Here is a 12,940-nt window from a genome sequence, read left to right on the forward strand (position 1 = left end):
TGAGACCTGAAAGGAACGTTAACAGGGAAGACACTAGTGTAATGTAACCTTTGTCCACTTCTTCCTCCAAATCATTCCAATCCGAGGTCATTCATGGGCTCTGCTGCAGAAAAAAAAGATGGCACTCAGGTTCAGAGCGGGGAGGTTCTAGATTTATTTGGTCTAGCTGGGAAATACCCTCCTTTTGTGAAAAGATTCCAAATAGCTGTTCCAAATGTCATCTTTTTGACTAATGGACAAGTAAGTAAGTTTAGTACTTTTAGGAGTCAAAGATATACATTCCCAATGAAGGGCCATTTCACATCATGCTGATACAAACTTGTCTTGGAATATGACTACCCTCCACCTGCACTCTATACAGGATCTTTGCAATGTGTGACTGGGATATGAAGCAGCTGAAAAATGCTATGGTCACATCCAAAGGGTCCTTACATGGTGAAATCTGGCCTGGTACCTGTCAATGGCTAGAATCCCACTCAACTGCAGACAGGTTAAGAAAGTTCTACCTGACAGCAGGGCCACAGCTGCTTTGGGGCAAAAGATGGGTAGAGACTTTGATGGTGCAGACGTGAGGCTGAGAGAGGCAGCAGTAGAGTGAAAACAGGAGTCCATCTCCCCCAGCTCTGGTAACTATTGGTGGGGCCTGGAGAGGGGAAGGTGTCCTTCACGCTCCTTTGGGTGACATATAGGAGTAGATTCCCATTTATCATCTATAAGCACTCCCAGTGACTGCTGGTGAGTGAGGATCGGGGAACACCACCACTAGGAGTTCTACATTCCAAATAAAACTTGCTGGCTTCCCCTGGCTGTTGCCTAAGGCCGATAGGATAGGACAGGCCTGGTCTCAGGGGCTGTTGTTAGCCCAGAGCCCAAATCCCAATGCGAGTCATACAATCATCAGAACGCATCAAGCACTTGGAAAGAACACCCTCTAAACAGCATTGAAGTATCTGGACAAGAACACCAATGAATTCTTAATCATTTATTGTAAATCACTCACAGTTTACACATTATCAATGGCAAAATAACACTGTTAAACACCTGCTGGATGAAGAACTTCATTGTGACTATTTCCAATTGCCATCATATCTTTTTCTAAAATTTAAAATGTAACTTTTAACTCCTACATCGTTTCTGAAAATACCTATCTTCAAAGTGCTCCAATACTAATACTATAAGCCCTTTCTTTTGCTCTAACATCTAACACAAAGGACACGCTGTCCCATTAATTTCACATGCTCTTTACAAAGCAACTTCACGCACAAAATTTTTTAATCTAGAAGCTACATAATGATCACTTTATATTTTGCTACAAAATCAATAAAGGCTGCATGCAGATGAAACATTAGTAGACACGGAATTCTAGATAACTGTTGGTTCTTAAGATCTGATGGTCTGATGTGGAAAATTAATATGCTTATTTAGCAGAAGTAGCTAAAGTACATGCATCAGTGGCTGGGATCAATTAGAATATAAATTAGGTGTTTAAACATTTAAACGAGAGCTTAATTTGAGCTTAATTTGATGTCTGGCATGTCTGAGTTATACACCCTTAAGATGACAATGGCACACAGAACAAAATCAAACATCTAAACAGGCATGATTTATAAGGTGGGCTGGGCATAGGGCTCAGGACACAAAACGAGCTGGGCAGTGAACAAATCTCTCTTGAAGCAAAGACAGCAGAGCATTCACAAGTGGTAAACATGGCAAAAAAATATATACAAGAGCCATTTCCTGTATTCTCATTTTTTTCAGTTTTTGATTCTCTTAAGCAAACAACAAAAAAAAAAACCACACGCACACACACAATAATTACAAAACAGAAACATTCTTTAGTTACCACATAGACCCCCTTTCTGTCTTCTACCCTGCCTCTCTGCTCCTTCAGATGGTTGTTTAAAAGCAATGCTGGGTTAATTGGTAGAAAATAAAAGAAATGCTCTCCGGAACCACACTGAAAGAATATTACTTTCCTTCCTCCTGTCAGGGTTAGCATCATGTTTAAGCACATGACAATGTATATTTGACGTATTTTAGCTACAGCGATTAAATCACATGTCCACATTCTAATGTTAAACTATAGTAATATTGACTTACAAAGTTTTTTCGGCCAGGCGCGGTGGCTCACGCCTGTAATCCCAGCACTTTGGGAGGCCGAGGCGGGTGGATCACAAGGTCACGAGATCGAGACCATCCTGGCTAACACGGTGAAACCCCGTTTCTACTAAAAAAATACAAAAAATTAGCTGGGCGTGGTGGCGGGTGCCTGTAGTCCCAGCTACTTGGGAGGCTGAGGCAGGAGAATGGCGTGAACCCGGGAGGTGGAGCTTGCAGTGAGCGGAGATCCAGCCACTGCACTCCAGCTTAGATGAGAGTGCGAGACTCCGTCTCAAAAAAAAAAAAAGGAAAAAGTTTTTCGGCCGGGCGCGGTGGCTCACGCCTGTAATTCTAGCACTTTGGGAGGCTGAGGCGGGTGGATTGCCTGAGGTCAGACTGGTCTCCAGTCTGGCCAACATGATGAAACCCCGTCTCTACTAAAAATACAAAAAAATTAGCTGGGCATGGTGGCAGGCTCCTGTAATCTCAGCTACTCCGGAGGCTGAGGCAGGGTAATTGCTCGAACCAGGGAGGTGGAGGCTGCAGTGAGCCGAGATCGCGCCACTGCACTCCAGCCTGGGTGACAGAGTGAGACTCTGTCTCAAAAAAAAAAAAAAAAAAAAAGTTTTTTCATTGATAATTGTATTTCAACATTATTTTGAGAGAAACAAAAAAATTCCCAAGCCACATAATTCCATTCCTTCCCCACCCTCTGCCCCTCCCACGATCCAATGTACAAGAGAACTATTGTAACCAAAGCCATGAACCGAGGGTGCAATGGCAGACATGTGGGATGGCTGTTCCAGGTTCAAGCACTGCTGTCTCCAGTCCTGGCCTTCCGGGCCTCGATCATCGGCTTGGTTGCCCGTTTGCGGTCAGTGGCCAGCCCCAGCCAGCACATGAGATCAATGAACCAGGTGGTTGGGTTAAAATTTAAGCCAAATTCACTCGCAGAGTAGTCAAAGGGAAAGGTGTGATGGTAATTATGGAAGCCTTCACCTGGAAGACAAAGCGGGCATTGAAATAATTCAATCACCACCTCTCTGCATAGATTTTTTGCATCACCTATTTTTTCAGGGTTTACCATGTGCAGGACATGGTGTCAGGCTCGGTGAGGAGCAAAAGACTTGGTTACTGCCTCCAAAGGCATTGACTTAGTTAGCTAGACAAACAACATGAACAGAAAAAATAGCAATAAAGTTAGCACATCGCCACAAGATTAGCTTTCCTGTGTGAACTGTAGACATGATGCTATGACCTCAGAGCTATCCCTCTTAAGGTAAATGCTAAATGGCTGATAACAGATCATCATTTTGATGTACAATTGTCTTTAAAACATAATCTCTGTGGGCTGGAGTGATTTAAAAATCTTTTTTGGAAGAGCTTAGGAGAGAGAAATGAGAATCATTCAAAAAGGTAACTAAATTAAATATCTTTAAGTATCTAGAATGTAATTATATATTATTCTACCCTTTCCAGTGGTCAGTGGGCAGCTTTTACCCTCTTGCTTTTTTTTATGTAGCTTTTCTTTATTATTATTATTATTATTATTATTTATTTATTATACTTGAAGTTCTAGGGTACATGTGCACAACATGCAGGTTTGTTACATGTGTATACATGTGCCATGTTGGTGTGCTGCACCCATTAACTCATCATTTACATTAGGTGTATCTCCTAATGCTATCCCTCCCCACTCCCCCCACCCCATGACAGGCCCCGGTGTGTGATGTTCCCTACCCTGTGTCCAGGTGTTCTCATTGTTCAGTTCCCACCTATGAGTGAGAACGTGTGGTGTTTGGTTTTCTGTCCTTGTGATAGTTTGCTGAGAATGGTGGTTTCCAGCTTCATCTATGTCGCTACAAAGGACACGAACTCATCCTTTTTAATGGCTGCATAGTATTTCATGGTGTATATGTGCCACATTTTCTTAATCCAGTCTATCATTAATGGACATTTGGGTTCGTTCCAAGTCTTTGCTACTGTGAATAGTGCCGCAATAAACATACGTGTGCATGTGTCTTTATAGCAGCATGATTTATAATCCTTTGGGTATATACGCAGTAATGGGATGGCTGGGTCAAATGGTATTTCTAGTTCTAGATCCTTGAGGAATCGCCACACTGTCTTCCGCAATGGTTGAACTAGTTTTCAGTCCCACCAACAGTGTAAAAGTGTTCCTATTTCTCCACATCCTCTCCAGCTCCCGTTGTTTCCTGACTTTTTAATGATCACCATTCTGACTGGTGTGAGATGGTATCTCATTGTGGTTTTGATTTGCATTACTCTCTCACTTCTTTTAAAATATGTACTCATGAGAGCTCTCATGGCTTCTCTGATTTGATTTTTAAAATTTCTTTTACTTATTTTTTAATTGACAAATAAAATTTGTATATATTTATCATGTACAACATGGGGTTTTGAGATATGTATCAATTTTGGAATAGTTAAATTGAGCCAAGTGACATGTGCATTACCTCACATACTTATGTTTTTGTGGTAAGAACACTTAAAATCTACTCTCTCAGTGATTTTCAATAATACAATACATTGTTATTGACTGTAGTCACTATCGCCATGTTTTACAATAGACCTCTTGAACTTGTTCCTCTAGTCAGACTGTAAATGTGTACCCTTTGACCAATCTCTCTCAACAACCCCCCTGCCCCAGTCTCTGGTAACCACCATTCTACTCTACTTCTATGAGTTCAAATTTTTTAGATTCCACATAGAAGTGAGATTGTGCAGCGTTTGTCTTTCTGTGCTTGGCTTACTTCACTTAGCATAATGTTCTCCAGGTTCATTCAAGTTGTTGCAAATAACAGGATTCTCTCTTTTTTAAGGCTGAATAGTATTCCATGATGCATATGTGATACATTTTCTTTATCCATTCATCTGTTGATGGACACCTAATTTGACTGTACATCTTGGCTACTGTGAATAATCCTGTTTAAACATAGGAGTGTAGATATCTCTTCAACATCCTGATTTCATTTCCTTTGGATATATACCCAGAAGTAGGACTGTTAGATCATATGGTAGCTCTATTTTTAATTTTTTGAGCAACCTCCGTACTGTTTTCCATAATGGCTATACTAATTTACATCCTAACCAACAGTGTGCAAGGGTTCCCTTTTTTCACATCCTCATCAACACTTGTTATATTTTATCCTGATAATAGTCATTCAAATAAGTGTGAGGTAATATCTCATTGTGGCTTTAATTTGCATTTCTCTAATGAATTAGTTCATTTGATTTTCATAAACAGCTTTATTGAGATAAAATTCACTTACTGTATAATTCACCCTCTTGAAGTATACAATTTAATGGCTTTTAATATATTCACAGTTATGCATCCATCACCACAATGAATTTTACAACATTTTCATTACTCTCTAAAAAGACCCACATTCCTTAACCATCACCCCCAACCGCCTCCTACTCCCTCCCAGTACTGTTTTCTATCTGTGTAGATTTGCCTATTTTGGACATTTCATATAAATAAAATCATACAATATGTAGTCCTTTGTGACTAGCTTCTGTCACTTAAAAAATGTTTTCAAGGTTCATTCATGTTGTATCAAGTATCAGCTCTTCATTCTTTTAATTGCCAAACAGTATTTCATTATATGGATGTACAACATCGTGCGTATCCATTCATCAGTGATGGACATTTGAGTTGTTTCCACTTTCAGCTATTATGGATAATGTTGCTATGAACATTCATAGACAAGTCTTTGTGTGGACATATGTTTTCATTTCTCTTTGGTATAAATGTAGGAGTAGAGTTGCTGGATCATACAGTAACTATTCTTAACTGTTTGAGAAACTGTCAGACTCTTCTCTTACTTCTTAAGTGGCTACTAGTCATCATATAGTTCTCCTATTGACCCTGTTTGGAAGATTTTGTTCTATAATGAGTACCTCAAGATGGATCCATGCGTGGTCTGCAATTTTCTTTTAAATTTAGGACATCCCTACCCTGCACACCACCTCCCCGCCTCATCATTTTTAGTGTTTTTCCTGGATTAAAGAGCAGTATGGAAAAGTTTCTTCACCCTATTTTCAGAAATAGGCACTATGATGTATTCCCCACTCTACTGCACAGTTGGGTATGGCAAGAGCTTTCTAAGGACTCTTGGGAGGCAAACTGTCTGGGAGTCCAGTGTTGACCTGGATAGACTTATAACCAATGCCCAGCTCCTTTGGGCTTGTGTCATGGCCACACTGCTTGAGTCTCCCGGCTCACCCATCCCTACATGATGACGGTCCATCTTGTCCCCATTTCTGTCTACTCACAGAATCAACACTGCCCACAGCTCCCTGCATTACAGTCCTTTCAGAAGATGCAGGGCAAGAGGAGGGGAAAGCTATAGAAAGGGTCGGGGCACCGCTCCTCCTGTTTTCCAAGGTACTTTCTCCTTGCTTATGCAGTTATTCCCTGGCTAAATGTAGTGTTTGCTCCACCTTCTATTGCTGCCATCAATGCAAGTTGACAAGAACTTTGGGATCCCTGGGGTCTGAAAAACAGATGGCCCTAATGAAGTGATGCAGCATCTCATCACCGAGTGACACAGGGACCATTTCTACTTAACAGTAGGAACTTTCTTGTGTTTGATCTCTGTGCTCAAGGCTCAGCTTACCAACAAGTCTGAGTTGCTTCTATAAAGGTAGAGCTAATATTTCTTAATCACCTGTCATGTGCCAGGCACAGTGCTAAGTGCTTTAACAGGTGTTAACTCCTTCTAGCCTGAGGTCTCCGAAGTAACTGCTATGATTATTCCTGCTATGATTAAAACAAGGACATAAATGCACAGAAGGGACTAGTAAGTGCCTAAGAACACATGACTGGCAATAAAAACAACATCACGGGCTGGGCGCGGTGGCTCACGCCTGTAATCCCAGCACTTTGGGAGGCCGAGGCGGGCGGATCACGAGGTCAGGAGATCGAGACCATCCTGGCTAACACGGTGAAACCCTGTCTCTACTAAAAAATACCAAAAAATTAGCCGGGCGCGGTGGCGGGCACCTGTAGTCCCAGCTACTTGGGAGGCTGAGGCAGGAGAATGGCGTGAACCCGGGAGGCGGAGCTTGCAGTGAGCTGAGATTGTGCCACTGCACTCCAGCCTGGGCGACAGAGCAAGACTCCATTTCAAAAAAAAAAAAAAAAAGTAACATCATGAAGGCTTGTTTCATACAAGCACTGGTGGCAGGAACACTCTGTATCTCTGTATCAACTCATCTAGCCCTCTAATGACCCCAGGAGGAGGTAAGTGCTAATATTACCCCCACTTTACAGATGGGGACGCAAAAGGTAGAAGAACAGGTGACTTGCCCAGAGAGTAAGTGGAGGAAACAGGACTCAACCAAAGTCACTGACTCCAGAGGCCTCGCTCGTAACTGTTTTATGGTCCTGTGAAATGCCAAGTCTCATTCCTTCCCACGTCTTTGCTTGAAGGCCTTTTTTCTTAAGCTCTGCCAAATGATTGGACAGCTGAGGCCAGAATGGTCAGGGCAGTTTGAGAGAAGAGTCAACTGCTGCTTCTCCTTTAGAACATTTCCATGGTCATGATGAATAACTAGTAGTTACTGATTACCTGCTACATGCCAGGCACTGTACTAAGCGGTTTACATATTCCTATGAAGCATTGCTAGTCCCATTTCACAGATAGGACAACTGTAAATCAGAGAGATCATATGACTTGTCCAAGAGTCAGGATCCTAAAGCCAAAGCTCCTCTGGCAGGCCAAGGAGGGCGGATTACTTGGGGGTCAGGAGTTCGAGACCATCCTGGCCAACATAGTGAAACCCCGTCTCTACTAAAAAAAAAAAAAAAAAAAAAAATTAGCCAGGGATAGTGGTGGATGCCTGTAATCCCAGCTCCTCAGGAGGCTGGGGCAGGAGAATTGCTTGAACCCAGGAAGCAGAGGCTGCAGTCAGCCGAGATTGTACCACTGCACTCCAGTCTGGGCAACAGAGTGAGACTCCGTTTCGGAAAAAAATAAAAGCTCAAGTTCACTGAACTCCACTCCACTGGTTCTCTTTACTGATTCCACAAAACTACTGAGAGGCCAAGAAAACCTGGGCCACCATTCTCCCCACTGGCCCTCACCACCCCTACTTACCAATGGCACCCAGAGCGACGAGTGGGTTCTGCCGAGGGCTGATGTGCTTGTCATAGGGCCGGTTTCCATACATGTGGGCGGCGCTGTTGACTAGCCAGGCGACATTGAGTGAGATGGTATAGCGGAGAATAGAGGCCAAGAAGTAGGAATTCCACAGGCTTTCTCCCCAGATGTACCAGGGCACCAGCGTGGGGACCGCAAAGCACATGAGCACCACGGAGATCTTATAGTACCTACAGGGCAAGACACTGTATCACCACGAGGACCCGCTGATGGGACAGGGGATGGGCTGGACAAGTCACAGGGAAAGTCAGAAAAAAGCCCAAGGAGGGAAGTGTGCCAGTCAGCTCCTTCAACACTTTCTATATACGGAAGCCTGTTGTGTGGGGCTCACAGGACTCATATACCTGCAAGGGCTAAGCAGGTGACACAAATTTGAGAGTTGGGACAGATAGAATGCTATAGGAAGTGGTAGGCCCTGTGGCATACCTCAGAAGAATTTCAGTATAATCAACACTGTGCTGGCCAAACCCATGTATCTCAGAGCGACATTTATCCCACAGGCACCAGTTCGGATAGCACCTAGAGATTTCTTTCATCAATCAACCTGATATTCAGGTTTTCTCAGATAATTTTGAGAAATATTTAATGCTTCTTAAATAATTTTAGGTACATAATTCTGTACTAACTCACCTTGGTAAAAAGGTAGACAATCTTCCACCCCAAAAAAGTTCTCTGTCCATCAGAGATATACATTCCAAACCAGCAAAAATACCCCAAAAAACAAAAAAACAAACAACAACAAAAAAATAAATATAGAAACAGGCGTGGCCACATAGAAAGTAATCATTAAGAAGCAAATCACCCATAGTTTGAGTTCTGGACCTATGCATCCAGCAAACATTTACTGAGTACCTGCTATGTGCCAGACCCTGAGTGTTACTGATACATGAGCTAAGTGCTGGCAATACAAAGACAAGTTAGGTGCAGCCCCCACCCCAGGCTTCAGCCAAATGGAGCCACTGCTCACTGCCCTCTTACCATGCAGGATTGCCTCTAGGCAGGGACAGGAGAAGGGCTGGAACATGAAAGTATCTGAAGCTACCTGTTCACAGTGTGTTCCTCCTCGGCCTCTAGCAGCCTAATCAAGCTTCTGGAAGGCCTCTGTTAAGATGCATATGTATCTTATGCATCTTAACAGATGTGCGGCACAGTGTGAGGGCATGAAATTTGGTAGGTGGAAGACTCTGACTTGAGTCCAGATCTGATGATGTATGTTGAACATGCCTTTTTTTTTTTTCTTTCTTCTATTGTATGGTTCTTTTAAAAACTTTTTATTTTAAGTTCCAGGACACATGTGCAGGACGTGCAGGTTTGTTACATAGGGAAACGTGTGCCATGCTGGTTTGCTGCACCTATCAACCCATCGCCTATTTATCCTGATGCTTTCCCCTCCCTGCCCCACCAACGGGCCACAGTGTGTGTTGTTCCCCTTCCTGTGTCCATGTGTTCTCATTGTTCAGCTCCCACTTATAAGTGAGAACATGTGGTGTTTGGTTTTCTGTTCCTGTGTTAATTTGCTGAGGATAATGGCTTCTAGCTCCATCCATGTCCCTGCAAAGGATATGATCTTGTTTCCTTTTATGGCTGCATAGTATTCCATGGTGTTTAGAACATGCCTCTTTTTATTCTTTCACTCTTCTCCTATGCACAATTAGATGCCCCGCCCCCTGCCCTGCCCCCCCCCCCCAAAAAAAAAGCAGACCACGAGGCAATGGCCTGTGTCTGGGCAGTTTACTCTGGGATGTGAGCTCCATTGACAGGCATGGATGGGCAAATGGGCTCAAGGAAATGGGGAATGGGGGAGGGCGGTGACTGCATGCATTACTGGAGTGGCTACTGCTGGGGCAACTGAACTTGGATTTTGATGGGACACGATATACCTCTAGATTATCCTCTCAGGGAATAAAAGAAGGGACTGTTTTTCCATTGGCTCCAATACCTCCTTGGCATCAAGGGGTGTCACATGGGATATTAGCTCCCTCACACTTCCAGGTTTGCTTGAGTCAGAACAGCCAAGTGGGCTCTGCAGGCATCTCAGGCAGGAAGTAAGAGAAGCCGCACAGCTCAGCAAGGTGCTGTTACACCCGTGCCAGCAGGTGGCTGAACAAACAGCTGGAGTGAAAAGCTGGGCGGAGAATATGAGTGTCTTGAGACGTACCCAACACAGGTAGAAACTGTAGTAACGCAGGGTTGTTGTGATGATCAAATACTAATCGCTAAGGCATACTATGTGCTTGCCATATGCTACGGCAGTTCTGAGACCTTTATATGTATTGACTCATTTAATTCTAACAAACATTCTCTGAAGATGGGACTATTATCCCCATTTTACAGATAGGGAAATTGAGCAACAGAAAGGGGTAGCTGGCCCAAAGTCGCAAGACTCATAAGCAGTGGGACAGAAATTCAAATTCAGGCAGAGTCACTTCAGAGACCACCATGCTATTCTGCCTTGCAATTGAAATAACGTACTTCAATGTGCTTTGCAGACTGCTAGCCGTGCGTGTGTCAGCTCCCATCATGGTAAATATTTTTATTGGGCACCATATTAACCCATCAGCACCCATTTTCCAGTCACTGGGATACAGGATGGCTGCATTTTAGTGGATAGTGGGTGCCCAAGGAAGTCAAATGAGGGGGCTGTGTTTGGAGGGGCAAAGACCAAAGACAACTAAGGGACTCAGCGCCTTAGAGTTGGCTTTCTAGAGTCATGGGCAGAAGGCTCTTAGGGAGTTCTCTCCAGATGATCTGTGAGTAAGGGAGGAAGGCAGCACTAGGCGGAGGGAGGTCACCCACAGTGAGTTTCAGCAGATCCGATGGGGCGTTCTGGGCCAGATGATCTTAAGACCTGTATGAAATTGAAAGGTATTATCCTTGCATCATCTGGGCATTGGCCTCAGGGAGCCCCTGGGAGGGCAAATGTTTGGGCGAGGCAGCTGTCTGTGGCCAAGGGCAATTTCCAGAAAGGACCACAGCCAAGACCTGGGAGCATTATCGAAGAGGATGTCTGTGTGGAGTGCACAGGCCCTGCACAGGCCAAGGACCTGGGAGCTGGTGGTGAGCATGTAAGGAGGAAGGGGCTACGGAGGGAACATGGAAGAGGTACCCAGAGACTTGGCTCTGTTACTTCTTGTTCGCACCTCTGAGGAGGAAAGAAAGCAACTGAACAATGGCAACAGAAGCCATCTTGCAACTCCAGCAGCTTCCTCTCCTTCCTCCGCTCTCTGGATTACAAGCCAGGCCTTTCAAGGGAGCCTCTCCCAGTCCTGCTCTGAGCCATTATCCCCACTCCCATCTTGCTTCTGAAAGAAGAGGGAGAGAAACACGTGTGGAGGGCTTGCTCTCTGCCGGGCCCTGGGCACTTCTCTCTCTGAATGTTTGCAGCAGGTTTGGAGTAGACACCCTCGAGTAATGAAGGCCCCAGATGGAGGGAGATGCCGTGGCCTCCCAGGGAGAGACCGAGGCCCTGCTCTGGCTCCTGCTGTCTGACCCCAGTCTTGTGGAACTGGCCTTCTCTAGTCTGACCCCAGCCTGTAGCACCCAGCTTCCACTCAGACCCTGCCCCTGCCTCCTCCCTCTGAACTGTTTGAAGAGCCTCCTGCCTGCCTTGGCTCTGCTTCTAGAAGCTCTACCCTGCCAAGCGGGTGGGCCCCTGTGAACAGAGAGCAATAGCAATGTGATTTCCCAAGGGTAAGGAGGAAAAAGGCCCGGGCTTCCCCAACTAGAACTCCCATGGTCCAGGCACATTTCCTCTTCCTCAAAAAAGACATTCTTAAAAAAAATAATAATCCCTGTCCTCATTCCAATGATGCTGCAGAGATCTACTTCTAGAGTTGTTCCCTGATTGTCCTCCCTGTAATCGGCTAGGATTCCTCTTTGTATGTTCAGTAGAATGGATGAAAGAAGGAATTTTTAGGGGGCACAGTAAGTCTGTGTAGGATAGCCAGTGAGATGGGTCTTGATGCTGAAAACGGTCTAAAAATCCTCCCTGACCATCTCAAGCCGACTTAGCAAATCCTTCCTGAGTAGGGAGTACCTCTTCCTCCTGTGCACTTTTAGCCTCCAGCAGCTGGTCTCCTTTTAATAACAGTCACTGGCCTTTGTGCTTCAGAAGAAGTGCTGAGATGGCTCCCCAGCTTCCTCATCTAGTAACACTCAAACCTGAATGGTCTCGCCAAGGGGCCACAGAGCAACTCCACAGCGCCCTCTTTTAGATTTCCTTTCTTCATCTGGTGCTAGGGAGGAGGGCTGGAGAGGAGTCATTGATGCTGCCCTGTCTTTTTGCTAAATGGGTTTTTTGTTATTGTTGAAAAGCATCACAGAACATTTAACTACACAATGCCTTCTAGCTGTGTGACCTTGAATGAATTATTTAATCGCACTGAGCCTCAGGTTTCTCTTCTATAAAATGCTGTACTAATAAATGTATTGGGTGCTTACTACACGCCAGGTACTGCCCTAGAACTGAGACAGAAGGTGAACAAGGCTGGGCGTGGTGGCTTATGTCTGTAATTCCAGGTACTGGGGAGGCTGAGGCAGGAGAATTGCTTGAATCCAGGAGGCAGAGGTTGCAGTGAGCCAAGATCACGCCATTGCACTCCAGCCCAGGCGAAGAAGCGAAACTCCATGTCAAAAAAAAAAAAAAAGAAGGT

General features: G+C 44.5%; 1 protein-coding gene across 1 annotated transcript in view; it reads right to left on the reverse strand.

Moving 5' to 3' along the window:
* Nucleotides 1–2,701: 2,701 nt before the first annotated feature.
* The window catches only part of LOC105496853 (stearoyl-CoA desaturase 5), a 169,573-nt gene continuing 159,334 nt past the window's right edge, over nucleotides 2,702–12,940 (reverse strand). The window contains exons 4-5 of the mRNA XM_011767472.2: nucleotides 8,226–8,458; nucleotides 2,702–3,099 (exon numbers count right to left, since the gene is read on the reverse strand). Coding sequence (XP_011765774.1) covers nucleotides 2,909–3,099; nucleotides 8,226–8,458 — 424 coding nt within the window. The 3' untranslated portion in view covers nucleotides 2,702–2,908. The remainder of the gene's footprint in view (nucleotides 3,100–8,225; nucleotides 8,459–12,940) is intronic.

The sequence above is a fragment of the Macaca nemestrina genome, chromosome 3 (assembly GCF_043159975.1).
Source record: "Macaca nemestrina isolate mMacNem1 chromosome 3, mMacNem.hap1, whole genome shotgun sequence".
Taxonomy (NCBI): Eukaryota; Metazoa; Chordata; class Mammalia; order Primates; family Cercopithecidae; genus Macaca; species Macaca nemestrina.